General features: G+C 34.1%; 1 protein-coding gene across 2 annotated transcripts; it reads left to right on the forward strand.

Annotated features, from left to right (window-relative positions):
* The first annotated feature begins 274 nt into the window (after window positions 1-274).
* On the forward strand, window positions 275-16,479 carry helq (helicase, POLQ like). Of its 2 annotated transcripts, NM_001444020.1 has the most exon segments (19): window positions 275-768; window positions 1,976-2,170; window positions 2,762-3,341; window positions 3,731-3,909; window positions 4,878-5,078; window positions 6,464-6,536; window positions 6,626-6,723; window positions 6,800-6,898; window positions 7,020-7,165; window positions 8,657-8,896; window positions 11,079-11,220; window positions 11,763-11,867; window positions 11,949-12,159; window positions 12,662-12,819; window positions 13,879-13,977; window positions 14,310-14,483; window positions 15,078-15,191; window positions 15,279-15,413; window positions 16,284-16,479. In NM_001444020.1, coding segments are annotated over 19 exon segments (3,231 nt in total). In that variant the 5' UTR covers window positions 275-570; the 3' UTR covers window positions 16,368-16,479.
* The last annotated feature ends 34 nt before the right edge of the window (window positions 16,480-16,513 follow it).

Genomic DNA, 16,513 nt, shown 5'->3' on the forward strand with positions numbered 1-16,513 from the left:
TTTAGCAATAACTAAAACAAAAAAAACTGATGTATTTAAATATTCTGAGTCCTCATAATGAGACGTTCAAAACCCAAAAAAACTAAAAGTATGTATATATTTGTGTAATAGGAGTATTTAAAAAATATTTATTTAAATATTCATATTCCAAAAAAAACTATATAATAATAAGTCCATTATTATATAATAAGTCCATTAAAAGGACTTTTGTTCTGCTTTTTTTCGTCCGACCACTCGACGCTTTAACAGTCACGTGGTCCAAATGCACACTTCCATTGGTCAACTCTAGCGTTCGTGTTTTCAAAAGTCTTCTAGTAAACATTGATTATTGCACCTTCGCTAAATTTTCTAGCATTATTTTGTTGATAATAATGGATACTTACTTATTGTTTTAGGTTTGGTGTTTTGACGAAATTGTCTAAGGTCAGTTACCAAGCTGTCATACAAAAATGGCAGAGGATGAATAAACAGTTTTGTCACTTCATTGTTATCGCTTAGCTGCTGTTGTCGGTTTTCCTAATAATATCGCTCAATGCTGTGATCCCAGCGAACAATATCTATACAATAGTGATGTATACTGACAACCAACTACACGACATTGTGGTAAAGCGCAACACTTCGTCCTCAAGAAAGAGGTCAAGGGATGGAGTGAGAAGTCACGTTACTCCTGCCAAGAAAAGGTCCAGTTTCACATCAACAACGACATGTTTAGCAGATAAAGAACAGATTTATACTCAAGACATGGCGGAGAATGAAGGAGTAGAGCTGGTAAGATGCCTCTTCTTTTTTCAGTAAAATACATTTCAAGCATTATAATGTAACAATGTTATAAATACTGGACACAATATTACAAAAACAAAAAAACAAAAACAACAACAGATAGACTACAGAGTGTAAAGTCTTCAAGTAGACTATAGAATATAAATTTTTTTAAACTACATTGCATAAAAGTTTTGTATACTGTGTACATTAGGGCTGCACAGTATATCGTTTCAGCATCGACATCGCAATGTGTGAACATGCAATAGTCACAGCAGGATCAGCATTGTCAAGTTGGGAGTTGATCAGGACTACAGTTTCAGAACATGCGATTTTTGGGGTCTTCTGAAAGTTTAACCTTAAAACAGAGTAAAAGATTTTCATTTGAATGTGTCTTTAAAAACCTGTGAATGTAAGAGTTTATAATAGTATTCATTCATTCATTCATTTTCGTTTCGGTTTAGTCCCTTTATTAATCTGGGGTCACCACAGCGGAATGAACTGACAACTTATCCAGCACATTTTTTACACAGTGGATGCCCTTCCAGCCGCAACCCATCTCTGGGAAACATCCATACACACTCATACACTACGGACAATTTACCCTACCTAATTCACCTGTACCACATGTTTTTGTACTGTGGGGGAAACCGAAGCATCCAGAGAAAACCCACGCGAATGTGGGGAGAACATGCAAACTCCACACGCCAACTGACCCAGCCGAGCCTCAAACCAGCGACTTTCTTGCTGTGAGGCGACAGCACTACCTACTGCATCACCGCGTCACCTTATGATAGTATATAAACAAAAAATCTTTTTACATATTATTATTGCGTTTCTGTACCTCAATACTGTTACATTCCACAGAAAACCATAAAAATTAATTTGCATCTGTTCAACTATATAGTATTTTATGCAGATACTCCTCAACAAAATAAACACAATCAATGTAAAATTCATTCCAAATAGAGTTACAGTAAAGACACAATGTAAGATTTTGCCTAATATCTTGCAGCCCTAAAAGACATATTATAGAATGTACAACTTTTAAATATTAATAAATACTCTAACATATACCATAGTTAACTGTGGAGTATTGTAGTATAATACATAGTTTTAGAACACTTAGTATAGTATTGGGTAGTTTGTTTATATTACTATAGTTTGGTCTTACCATAGCATTTACAGAATTACCACAACAGAATAATCCAACTAGGGCGATGTGGTGGCGCAGTGGGAAGCGATGTCGCCTCACAACAAGAAGGTTGTTGGTTCAGGCCTCGTCTGGGTCAGATGGCATTTCTGTTTGGAGTTTGCATGTTCTCCCATGTTCGCAAGGGTTTCCTCTGGGTTATCTCTGGGTTCTCCGGTTTCCCCAACAGTCCAAAGAGGTGTGCTATCGGTGAAATGGGTAAGCTAAAATTGTCTGTAGTGTATGAGTGTGTGAATGAGAGTGTATGGGTGTTTCACGGTGATGGGTTTCTGCTGAAAGGGCCTCCTCTGCGTAAAACATATGCTAGATACGTTGGCGGTTTATTCCACTGTGGCGACCCCTGATTAATAAAGGGACTGAGCCAAAAAGAAAAATGAATGAATAATCCAGCTACTTTACTATTGCATGGTTTAAAATCACTATAGTGTTTATAAGTTACTGTAGTATTTTTTCCATGTGGTATAGGACAAAAACCTTTATTATTCAAATATACAGATAGTATATTAGTGTATATTTCTGTGAATATTCTATATTTGTTTGGCACAGTTTAAAAGGAATGGAAAATTTTTGAAATAACGAACAAAGTGTAAAATATACTAATTCTAGTGCACTTTACAGTGAAACTTCCAAAAGTCAGTTCATCACACACTAAAATACACAATGGTTATTTAGACTTCTAATGTTATAGAATTATAAACATACCACAGACTTTGCTGTAATTTAGCATGTTTTAATGTGACCCTACAATACCTATGTAACCCCTATGTTAATGTTTCTGTCATAATCCAGTGCTGCAGTGACAATGAAGATCTCTTTGAGGGTTATGACAGCATAGTGGCTGACAGCTCTTTTCTGGCAAAGCTTGAAGATGTGGAGCTCCAGACGAGGCAGTGCTATGATCAGCAAACTCCCAATGCCTGTGCGGATGATCTCTCTGACTCCATGTTAGCAGAGGATTTCAGAGACTCGTCGCCGAGAGCTTTACCAAGCTCTCAGCTTGAATTTCAAAAAGCTATCACAATGCCACACAAAAGCCCCTCCAGAGGTGCGCACAGCTCCTCTACCCCTTATTTGATGAATCCTGGCCCGGCTGTCAATCATGCAGATCTCAGCGTCAACAAGCCTCATCCAAAGGCCAGAAGAAGCATGAAGGACCATCTTAAGAAAGTGCTGATGGATAATGCAGCAACGGCCAGCACAGTCTCCAAGATGGTACAGCAAAAAGAAGCTGTGATGAACGAAGAAATGAGTTTTGCCATGCAGGCTATGGAGTCCATAACATCTGAGGGAGACCTGGGTCCCTTTTTTGGCCTTCCGTCCAAAGTTAAAGATCTTATTTTTAGATTAAAGGGAATCCAGGACTTGTATGGTAAGTATTTAATGGCATGCTATGTCAGATGGCTTGGTGTCCTTATCAAATGAAATGTTCAACATTAATTTCATAATATACCTTAAAAGCTTTTTAAACGCAAGTAAAGTTTTTTTTTGAAAGCTTGTAAAAAAAAAAGTTGAAATATAGCTGAAGTAATGTTCCATTTGACACACACACACACACATATATATATATATATATATATATATATATATATATATATATATATAATACAAAATAAATATACAAAGTGCGTTATATTGTCAAAAAAAACTTTTATTTTGGATGCGATTAATCTTTGCTTAGCACTCATAATAAGTACATTATTAAAATTTTATTCAAATTTTGGTTTTGTAAGTATTTTTTTTATTTGCTTTTAATTTCAGAGTGGCAGAAGACTTGTTTGAGCCTGGATTCAATTCAGCAGAGGAGAAATCTTATTTATTCGCTACCTACAAGTGGAGGAAAGACTCTAGTGGCAGAGATTCTCATATTTAAAGAGCTCTTGTGTAGAAAGAAAGATGCACTACTTATTTTGCCGTACATATCCCTAGTTCAGGAAAAGGTATGTATTCATGCATGATTTATTTATTATCTAAACAAAATAATAATAATAATTTGGCCAGTGGGCTCTACGCACAGCTAGAGTTTTGAAGCCAATGATAAACTTCTGGTGAAAGCTTAATGTGACTATTTTCAATTTTACAAGGTTGTTTTTACAGCATCGATGCTGTAATAAAATTAAAATACATTCAGTTAAATAGACATAAGCATTGATTTAGTTGTTCAGATGTAAAACGAGATGAAAGACCGTGTAACCACTAGCGCCATCAGTAGCAACAGGCTATAGCAGAAATTCCATTAAAATACTGGGGTAAAATAAACTCATATTTTAAAGACACGGCAGGGGAAAATGGAATTTAATGCAGTTCTTCTTGTCAGATCTGAGACCCACTTTATGTCATATATTTAACAGACAGTGAAGATTGCTGATTTTTAAAGAAATCAGATCTTAAACGTGACAATTTTGTAATGGAAAGACTTGGGCTGCCTGGCTAAAAAAATTCAAAGTCTGTGTGCATATAGCCAATTCATTCATTCATTTTCTTTTTTCGGCTTTGTCCCTTTATTAATCCGGGGTTGGCACAGCGGAATGAATCGCCAACTTATCCAGCACATGTTTTACGCAGCTGATGCCCATCCAGCTGCAACCCATCTTTGGGAAACATCCATACACACTCATACACTACGGACAATTTAGCTTACCCAATTTACCTGTACCACATGTCTCTGGCTTGTGGGGGAAAATGGTGCACCCAGAGGAAACCCATGTGAATGCAAGGAGAATATGCAAACTCCACACAGAAATGCCAACTGACCCAGTCTAGGCTTCAACCAGTGACTTTGCTGTGAGGCGACAGCACTACCTACTGCGCCACTGTGTCACCCATATAGCCAATTGTAATATAAGCAACTTTGGTTTCTTTATTATTAATCCTATTTCATATAACATATGCAATGATTTGCCTGCAGGTTCGAGGGTTGTCTAGTTTTGGAATTGAGTTGGATTTCTTGGTGGAGGAGTATGCTGGTAGTAAAGGGAAGTTTCCTCCAGTCAAGAGAAGAAATAAAAACTCTCTCTACATCACAACCATTGAGAAGGGACACAGCCTTGTCAATTCATTAATCGAAAATGACCGTTTAGACAACATTGGCCTGGTTGTTGTGGATGAGGTGTGTATTAGAAATTGTTATTATTAATTTAAATTGTTATTTTTCTCTTTTTTTGATTTTTTTTGTTTCATACTATGTTGGTCTGTAAGATTTTTTATGTTTCTTTTTAAAGATTGTTATGCACACCAAGACTTAATTTATAAGATAAAAAATATGGAAAAACAGTAATATTGTTGGGAATAACTTTCTTACTATGTCTAAAAGAAATGTATTTAAGTGTTTTTAATTATTTTATTTTTTTGTGATGACAGTTAAATTTTTAGTAGCCAATACATTATTACTTATTGCTATATATCAAATCGTTACTCATAAATTTATTTATTTATCAATGCTTAAAACAGTTGTGCCACTTAATATTTTTGAGGAAACCATAAACATTTATTTCAGCAGCATTTATTTAATGTTAAAGTCTGATCCTAAACTTGTGAATGTTGGTGCACAGTTGAAGTCAAAATTATTAGCCCTTCTGTTTATTTTTTTTTTCTTTTTCAAATATTTCCCAAATGATCTTTAACAGAGCAAGGAATATTTCCCAGTATTTCTTGTAATATTTTTCTTGTAAATTTTGGTTGATTTATTTGGGCAAGAATAAAAACAGTTTTGAATAAAAAACAACAACAACAATATTATTAGCTCTCTTAAGCTCGATTGTCTTTCAATTGTCTACAGAACAAGTTACAGTTGTTCAATGAATTGCCTAATTATCCCAATCTGCCTAGTTAACCTAACTAACCCAGTTATGCCTTTAATTGGCACTTTAATTTGAATACTAGTATCTTGAAAAAAATCTAGTAAAATATTATGTACTGTCTTCATGGCAAAGATGAAAGAAATCAGTTATTAGAAATTAGTAAGGCCAGACGGAATCTGCGGATGTTTATTGCTATTTCTGCAGAGAATTTTGGTAAAAGTCTGCGGATATTGCGGAATTATTTTGGGAGTATCATAACTAAAACCTCAATATGTGAAATAAAAAATAATATCTTTTTAACTTTTATTTAATGTTTAAAATACAAATCCAATTAGATCCACTTTATTTGGTAAATAAAAGACAGAAAATATTATTGTACCAACTGCATTGTACATAAATCTGATGAACATTTTCACATTAGTCAATAATAAAAAACTGAATAAATATAGATTTACACACATTTACTCAAGTAAATAAACAGAATTAATGATAAACAGAAAGTAAGGATATATATATATATATATATATATATATATATATATATATATATATATATATATATATATATATATATATATATATATATATATATACATACAATTTAACAGTGGGGCTAATAATTCTGACTTTAACGGTATATGATAAGCTATTGAAATGAAATTAATGTTTTTGTTTTTTTATTATTAATTTTCAGCTTCACATGCTTGGTGATGGGAGCAGGGGGGCGATCCTTGAAATGACTTTGTCCAAGATTCTCTATATGAGCAGTAAGTTTTTGAAAACATACATTTAAATGCCTCTGTAATGATTACATCTAACTCAACCTTATAGACATGTTATTTCTTAATCACAACAGAATCAACCCAAGTTATCGGCATGAGCGCAACACTAGGCAATGTGAAAGATCTTCAGAGCTTCCTGAGAGCTGAAAATTACACCAATAACTTCAGGCCTGTAAGAATGACTGACATTAATAATTTATCAACATTTTAATTAACTCCTTTCTAATAAATACCCATTGATCTTCTAGGTTGAGCTGAAAGAATATGTGAAAATAAAGGACAGCATATATGAAGTTGACCCCAAGGAAGAGGCATGCTTCACTTTCTCACGACTCCTAAATTTTAAGGTATGGAAGCTCACTCAAGCCCAAGCTCTGCAAAGTTCACTCAAGCTCAAGCTCCTTTTAAAAAAAAGCTCGATAAGATATTGATCTAACTTATTGAACCTTTTGTTTGATGGACTCTCAGTACTCCAGTGGAATGCAGAAAATGGACCCGGACCACATCATAGCTCTGGCTACTGAAGTCATCCCGCAGCAGTCCTGCCTCATATTCTGTGCCACCAAGAAGAACTGTGAGAATCTAGCCGGAATGATCTGCAAGTATTTAAATAAGTGCGTACAACTTTAGCAGTGTTCATTTTAAAAGCATAATTCACCCCTAAATGAAAATTACCTCATCATTTACTCTCCCTCATGTGCAGTTTATTTCTTCTGGTGAACACAAAATAAGATATTTTGAAGAATGCTGGATGCTGGTACCTACAGTTGGTACCTGCTACCAACATTTTTTTAAATAACTTCTTTTGTGTTCAACAGAAGAAAGAAACTTGGGTAAGTTTTAAACAAGTGAAGGATGAATAAATGACAATTTTATTTTTGGTTTTATTATTCCTTTTTTGAATTAGATTTTGTGCATTTTAGATGGGATATATTGCTAAGAGCACTTCAGAGTGATATCAATGGCCACTATACTGATGTGTTGTTCCATACTATAGATACTCAATATATCTAACATGTTCCATATAGATACATACTCAAAATTGACCATTTCAAAGGGCCCTTCAGAATGAAAGATTTCTATGGCTACAACTAATTGACACCTCAGACCCCCATGATTCCTTGCACAAAGTTTTTTTTGGTGTCGAACACAGTGTTCCTTTCAGAAGGACTCGTTCCCCTGTCACTCCAGGGGGTGAACCCTATGAAGTGATTATGGCATAGAGATTATCTCTTTGGCATTTATATTTAGTTTTATATATTTTAGTCATCTGGATTAATTTAGTTTAAGTCGACTAAATATGATCAAATCTGATTGTGAACAAAATCAAAAGTTAAAGTAAAGCATAGAGAGTGCGGTGGCTGATTTACTGTTTATCCACATGTGCTTTGATCTTTATCTTCTCCTACCTATTGACTTATTTTAAGTAGTTTATTTATAGACTTATTTTGAAAGGTGTACATGCTTATGATTGATCACAGCTGGTCCCGCATTAGCTAAGGCATGATTGCCCAATCAGATGATTCCTAACTCACTATAAATAACCAGAGTTTCTTACTTTAGTTATCTTCAACTTGAAGAATCCCCCTTCCACACATACTCCTTCACCTTTTCCTTTATAGGGTGGCACGGCAGCCCAGTGGTTAGCACTGTTGCCTCACAGCAAGAACGTCACTGGTTTAATCGCTTAACAGGTCAGTCAACGTTTCTCTGCAGAGTTTACATGTTCTCCTCATGCTCACGGGGGTTTCCTCCGGGTTCTTCGGTTTCCTCCTACTGTCCAAAAACATGTTATAAGTGAATTGATCAATCTAAGATAGCACTATTCACCTTATTCTTTACGTACTAAAAGGCGCAGCCATTTAAGTCTTTTTGGCTCGAGACATCCGCTCTCAATTACTTGTATTTGTTTTTAGATGTTACAAACAGCTCGTTATGCTGCTTGATGTTGCAAACTTGCATATTCTTATTATATGATTCTGCTTTGTCTGTATAATCATGCTAACACTTGAAATTTTCAAAAGAAATACTCACCTATAAAAGCACTTACTGGCTTATAGAGTCATTAATTAATCAAATCAAACCTCTGTAATTATTTTTTTCAGAGAGTTCATAAAACACAAGGAGGCAGAAAAAGCCATTCTTCTGGGTGAGCTGAAGAGCAGTGGGAACGGCTCACTGTGTCCTGTGCTGCAGAAGACCATACCCTTCGGTTTGGCCTACCATCACAGCGGCCTGACCAGCGATGAGAGGAAGCTGGTAGAAGAGGCTTATTCCTCAGGAGTGCTCTGTCTCCTAACCTGCACCTCTACTCTTGCTGCAGGCATCAATCTTCCTGCACGCAGGTTTGTCTCGATCAATGTTGAGCTATGTTGGTCAAAGATGAAAACAGCTTTCGAGCATAAAAAAACAGGGGTGTTTAATCCTGCTCCTCCAGGGCTGCTGTCCCGAAGAGTTTATCTATTTCCAGCTCCAACACACAGTTGCCTGGAAGTTTCTAGCAAGTCTGAAAAACTTGAACAGCTGGTTCAGGTGGGTTTGATTTGGTCTGGAGCTAAACTCTGCTTGATAGTGACCCTCCAGGAACAGGTTTGGACACCTCTGATCTTAGTGTAATTCAGCTTTTATTTTTTTGTCATGCATTATGCTACTTTCATGTGTATTTAAATCACTGTAAATTAAGCCTGCACAATATATATAACTTCAGCGCCGATGTCACAGTGTGATAGTGAAAGATATGCAACGTTGAGTGAAAGACTTTCCTCGTGGGATAGTGAACATGAATGGTCCATGAAGTAATGTTTACTTGAAAATGTAGAGATAATTATTTATTTTTAATTTATTTATTTTCAGCATGTACAGTTTTATTATACAACAAAATCACTTCACATTCCTTAACAAGAAGGATTAAATGAGAAAATAAGAGGATTAAGTAAGAAAATAAATTAAATAAAAAATTATTGCAAAAAAAGAAAAAGAGGAGAGGGAACATAATTTTCAAATTGCATTGAAATATATTATACATATTTTTGTACCTATTTTTAGTACATAAAATACCTGTATACAAACCTTTTTTATCCAAAAATGTTAATGGAGGAGCATATATGTATCGGTTTAATAGCTTTTCTATTCAATTTTTAAACTTTGAAAAAGTGATTTCAAAGTTTAAAAATTGAATTTATGCATTTAATCTCTTTTTTTAGTAATATGAAGGGAGAGGAAGGGATCTTTTAAAAAGCAATCCTTAACATAATAACCCAATATCACATGATAATAAGATAAAGAAAATGTTTTGAAACTATTATGAGCAATAAAAGCTTCAACATTAGTCCAAAAATGTTATATTGGCAAGACTGAAAGAAATGTGAAATAGTTTTATTAAAGCTTTCACAAAACAGCATTGGGATAATTCTGATATCTGAGTTGCCAAGAGCCATTAACATTCAACATGGTGAATGTTTTGCATCTCCTTGTCTTGTCAGTAAAGTACAACCATTTGAAGCATGGTTTATGTTTGATAAACAGTTAAAATAGCATGTATTTGACTAAAATTCCAGAATTATCAGCAAACTGATTTTCTAGTACAGAGAATGTTTATATGGTTGTCAAATGTGACAAACAATTGAATCGTGACTATAAGTGGGAACTAGGAATTTTCAATAGCATCATTAGAGTGTCTTGTTTCTTTTTTCCTAAGAGCATGACAAAAGAATATTCAAACATGTTTACTACTACATATTTACTGGAATTACTGAAGACACCCACTAAAATGTAATTTAGTGTGGCTTATATAACACAATACTCCTTTTAGGCACATTTAGAACATGAACTGTTAAATGGCAATAGAGTCGCAAAATACTATTTGATCAATATTTTAACATTTAGCGAGATGGTTCATGCAAAAATTGTTATTTACCCATAATGATTGCCTCATACGTAAATGGTTTTAAAGCTTTATGAATTGCAGAGGAACAAAAATACAGACACTGAAGAATGTCAAGAAAAAGCAGTCATTAACATCCATAGTAGGAACAAAAATACAATGGAAGTCAATGACTTCTTTTTTCCAAAACTTCCAACGTTCCATTATTCTTTGTGTTCAAGTGAAGGGTGTCAGAATTTTTAGGGGAACTATCTTTTTCCCTTTAACACATTGTCATTATTTTAAAACCACTAGTTTTTATAATTCTTTACATTTTAAATACTATAAGATAAATAAGTGTGCCTTATTTTTATAGGTGTTTTAATTGGTCTTTCATTTTTGCATAAATATATCTGTTACATCGAATGACAGGGGAACATTATTTTACCCATATTACCACCAGTGATTTAATAAAGTCATGATTACACTGTAATTTGCTTTGTGTGCTATGAAGTACTTTTATGAATATATTTTGATGCTGACAATAAAATAGGATGTCTAATCTTTTACTCTTAATACATACAACAGCTGTTCTGATCGCAAAAGTTTTCTTAAATCAGATCAGACTTTCTACTAATCTCTTATGTGCATGTGGCGATTCTCAGAGTGATTCTGCGCTCCCCGTATGTGGCTGCAGATTTTTTAAAGAGAAGCCAGTACAAACAGATGGTGGGTAGAGCAGGACGAGCTGGAATTGATGCCATGGGCGAGAGCATCCTGATCCTGCAGGACAAAGATATAAACACGGTAATTCGCTCTGACTTTAAAAGATTGCAGTTATTATAGTGTAACATTTATGATCATGAATATAATAAATGTATTTTAATTACTTGCATTAATATGCTTGTCTGTATTATTTAAACTCCCATATTTATGTTTGTGGTCTATACATTCTTTTTCTGTCTTAATCTGATTAATGTAAATTGTTTTACATATTTTTAAAACGCTTTTGCCTTTCCATTTATCAAAGATTTAATATTAAGTCAACGCAAATACCAAAAATGTGTTTCTATAGCAGCAAATCAGTATATTAGAGTGATTTCTGAAGAATCATTTGGCACTAATGACTGGAGTAATCATGCTGAAAATCTTATTTTCTATCACAAGAATTATAATAATTTGAACAATATTAATTTTATATATAATAGTAATATTAAATAAAAATAATATTATTTCAGTATTTTTGTAAATAAATAAATCCTTGGTCATCTTTTAAAAAACATCTTACCAACCCAAATCTTACCATTTGCTTGTATGTTAATGCATCTTAACAATGATTTTCCTTCCAGGCCAAAAAACTACTGTGTGCTCCAATGGAGAAGTGTTACAGTAACCTGCTGCATGATGGAGGGCGGGGCCTGCTCAGCCTCATTCTGTCTCTCATTGGCCTGAAAGTATGTCACATGTTTTAATGTAATTAGAAAATGAGGTCTAATCAAGCATTGCAAAAACTGACCTTTTTCCTTTCATTTTAGATAACCACAACTGTAGAGCAGGTGAAGGATTTGATGAAAGGCACGTTGCTCAGTGTGCAGGAGGCTCAGGTCAGCCCAGAGAAGAGCTTGTGGGATCTTACAGTGGAGTCCATACAGACACTGAAGCAGAAGAACCTCATCGAAGTCTCTTCTGATGAAAATAATCAAAACATTCTGCAAATCACCAGGCTTGGGCGAGCCACTTATAAAGGTAAAAAAGAAATAGGGGCGTGGCTCAAGGCTTAAAGGGATAGTTCAACCAAAACGGAAAGATTCTGTTGTCATTTACTCACCCTTTGCTTGTTCCAAACCGGTTTGACTTTCTTTCTTTTGATGAACACAAAAGAAGATAATTTGATGAAAGCTGGAAGCCTGTAATCATTGACTTTCATTGTATTTGTTTTTCCTTTCTCGTTTCTTTTACTAAGGGTTGTACTAAGGTACATGTTTTAAGCTTTCTTTACAATATTTCTTTTTGTTTAACAAAAGAAAAAAGTCACTTGAGGGTGACTAAATAGTCAGTACATTTTTATTTTTGAGTATACTATCCCTTTAAATTGAAGGATTCTGTTTTACCACAGGGTGGCAATGTTACCTTAATTTCAAAATTTGCGTGAAGGGTCTGGATGTCGACCTGGTGCTTTGCAATCTGAGCTGCATCCAATGCTTTTAATGCGCTCGCCTAAAGTTCTCTTTATCACTTGTGTTTTTAGGTTCAGTAGACCTAAGCTACTGTGATGTGCTCTACCGAGACCTTTCAAAAGGGCTGGAGGGTTTACTCCTCAACAGTTTTCTTCACTTAGTGTATCTAGTTACTCCATATGACATGGTGCATCAGTGCAAACCGGATTGGATGATCTACTTCAGGCAGGTGGGACACTTTCCTCAGGTTAAACCTGCTTTACTTATACCATATCTTTCAATTGTTTGAATCTGTTTTTCCACCTTTTGAATAAAGTCTCTTCGATTAAAAATAGTTTAAAAAAAAACATTTTGAAATATGTGTTTTATTTTGTAGTGTTTTTCTTTTATTTTATGTTGCCAAAAGCTGAGTTTTCAACATCAGTGCTTTAGTTTATCTTTCACATGTGATCTTTTAGAAATCATATCAGATATGATGTTTTAGTTCTCCAAAAAACATTTTGTATGATTAGCAATGATAAAAAAAAATTGTGGCAAGTAAAAAAAAAACAGCATTTATTTTATGCAAAAATATGTTGTAACATTATAATAATATGTAATTATAAAAACATTTTAGAACATTATAAATATAGAGCATTTGTCACTTAAACATATAAATTATTAATTTATTGATTACCACCTACAAGTTTGGTACTTTCGAGTGAGTATATGGTATAATAACATCTTTTTTTGTGTTATTTAGGTACCGTTATAGTTTCTTAAAATAATTTTTATTAGATTTTATTTCTATGCTTTACATTTCTATATCAAAGAGTTTGTTGTTGACTAAATGTTTAAAGCAAAAATGTTCCTAAAAATGTATACTTTTTCTTATTTTTTAAAATTTTATATTAATTTAAATGAAAGCGTTCCCAGAGATGGGTTGCGGCTGGGAGGGCATCCACTGCGTAAAAACTTGCTGAATAAGTTGGCGGTTCCTTCCGCTGTGGCGACCCCGGATTAATAAAGGGACTAAGCCGACAAGAAAATGAATAAATGAAAGAGAAATATGCTGTTTTTGCAGTCATTTTCTTTTTTTTTTTTTGTTCTTATGTTTTAGTGCTAATGTTAGTTACTGATTAATGTTTTATTCTGTAGTCTTAATTCTGTATTTATTTAATAAAAAATTAATATTATTATTTTTACTTTTTGTGTATTCCACTCTGTTTTGATGCTCTTGTTACTGCTTTGAGTCTAAGAAAAGCGCAATGTAAATAAAATGTATTAATACAAATGTTTATTTTCATAGTTCACAAATTTGTCAGCTGCTGAGCAGAAGATGGCCACCACGGTCGGAGTTCCTGAAAGCTTTGTGGCCAGAAAGGCGGCAGGACAGAGCGTGAGGAAGGTTGGTGAAAACAGCATTCCTCTCATTCTTCACAACACCATACAAGTGATTCAGAGCATTTTTTGTTTGGGATTAAACAGCCTAGGTATGATAAGCCAACAAAAGCAATAGAAAGAGATCATTAGCTGAGTGTTTTTTAAACATTAGCCATGAATTAAATATGAAATTACTTCATCCTAATCCTCTTAAAGGATTTACAGGGCATTAATGCTAAATCTACTCTTAACCTTTCTCACGTTTCTAAAGGAAAAGAAAAGAATGGTTTTCAGTGAGTAGAGTTGAGTCATCAACTGAAGTGGATTTCATGATGTTTGTTTCTTTCTGTGTGTCAGTCTGTGGATGTTGTGGTAGTGAACAGGTTGTACCTGGCTCTGGTCCTGTTCTCCTTACTGAAGGAAACAAACCTGTGGATTGTGTCCGAACGATTCCAGCTGACCAGAGGTTTTGTTCAGACTCTTCTCAGCTCAGCGTCTGCCTTTGGATCATCTGTGCTGCACTTCACGGAGGTTGAGAGACACATTTTGTTAAAAGAATAGAAGACACATCAGCCTATATACAGTTGAAGACAATTATTTTATTACATTTGAAATATTTTCCAAAAATATTTCTCAAGTGATGCTTAAAGGCTAATTCAAACCACTCAAAGAAACACCTACAAACAAGTTGGTGGTTGTATAAAGAATATAAAATAGAAAATACTGTCAGAAGCAAAGGTTGTTGCTGTTTTTTCGGAAAATCATATCCCACTGCTCAGGCGTTCCTCAACCCAGAAAATGGCAATTTAACATGTTTAGTTGGGTGAAAACAAACTCTGTCCAATAACATCAGACACATAAAACCTATATATACTATTTTCTGTAGAAACCACTGTTGTCTAATGACTTGCCTAGTCAAGCTAATTAAGCCTTTAAATTGCGTAATTAATTGCATTAAATTAGTTATTATAAATAAGTTATTAAAACAATTATGTTTAAAACATGTTGAAAAAAAACTATGACTTTAATAATAATTTGTCTTCAACTGTATGTGTATCAGCTGTATTTTTTGTATGGGTTATAAATTTAATTGGATACTAAATCAAGTTTGTCTGGTCATTTCAGGAGCTGGAGGAGTTTTGGGCATACAAGGCTCTTCTCTCTGAGTTGACCCGGAGATTGACTTACTGTGTGCAGGCCGAGCTCATTCCTCTCATGGAGGTGTCTGGAGTCCTGGAGGTAAGTGTGGAATATTTATGACCAGAATATTTGCTTGAATGTTATATTTGTGTGCTCATTTTGTTTTTTATTCTCTCTTTATTATAGCATCGTGCTAAGCAGCTGTACAGTGCCGGATACAAGACATTAGCACATTTGGCCAATGCAGATCCACAAACTCTGGTCCAAACTATTGAAAACCTCTTTAAGAAACAAGCGTATCAAATTATTGCATCTGCAAAAGTAAGTATTGTATTGCATTATACCAAAGTCTCTTTAAGGCAAGTCATTTCACTCGCTGGCCATCTTTGAAACACCTGTCTAAATAAGGAAACATCAAATTTACCGAAAGCAATCTTATGTTTGCATTTCATATTTGAAATCACCAATAAAATTAAACAACAACTGTTTGAAATGAAATGAAATGAAATCAATCTCAGACTCGTAGGCACCAACCAATCTTTTAAGGATAACATGGTCTGTGGCTTGTTCGGTTCTGGAACGATCCGTTGACTCACTACATATATATATATATATATATATATATATATATATATATATATATATATATATATATATATATATATATATATATATATATATATATTTTTTTTTTTTTTTTTTAACTCAGCCATTCTTGTTTCTTACGCAAATTAGCTATCTACAAATACTCAAATTTTGAGTACTATTGAAATAAAAACTTTATAGATGTTTACTTTTATTTAATAAACCAAATCTTCATGACTTTTTTCCCTGTGGAACACAGAAATGAAATGAAATCAAAAGTGGTTTGGTTTTCTTTTTTCCCTTGCATTGAAATCAGATGCTGATATCAGGCCTCACAAAAGATGCAGACTTATTATAAAAGCATCATAAAGGCATTTGCTCACATGGTTGCTGTCCTATGTCTTAAGATAAAGATAACAGAAGACAGTCTTTTATAAAAATGATTTGGTTTTGAATACTTTTTCAGGTGACAAGTTCGCTGTCACTATATACAAAACACTGACCAAGCTTTCAGGAGCTTTCTCTTTTGTCACAATTTCAGTCTAACTGGATTGAGGGTGTTTTCCACACTTCTGTAATGTTACATTTCTCACTGTTCATTTTCAGATGTTATTAACAGAAAAAGCAGAAGCCCTGCAGGAGGAGGTGGACGACCTGCTTATGCTGCCATTGGATCTCCCATCATTGTAGATTGTGTACATTTGTATTTAAGTGATGTAAATGGCCTGTATAATATCGAATCTACCTGTAATTATGTAAACTCAGCATGTCTGGCTGGAATAAAAGTGGAAGTAAACATGTAGCACCTGTTAGGTTACTCATTATGTCATTTTGTA

The sequence above is a fragment of the Danio rerio genome, chromosome 21, assembly GCF_052040795.2.
Source record: "Danio rerio strain M-AB ecotype USA chromosome 21, GRCz13ab, whole genome shotgun sequence".
Taxonomy (NCBI): Eukaryota; Metazoa; Chordata; class Actinopteri; order Cypriniformes; family Danionidae; genus Danio; species Danio rerio.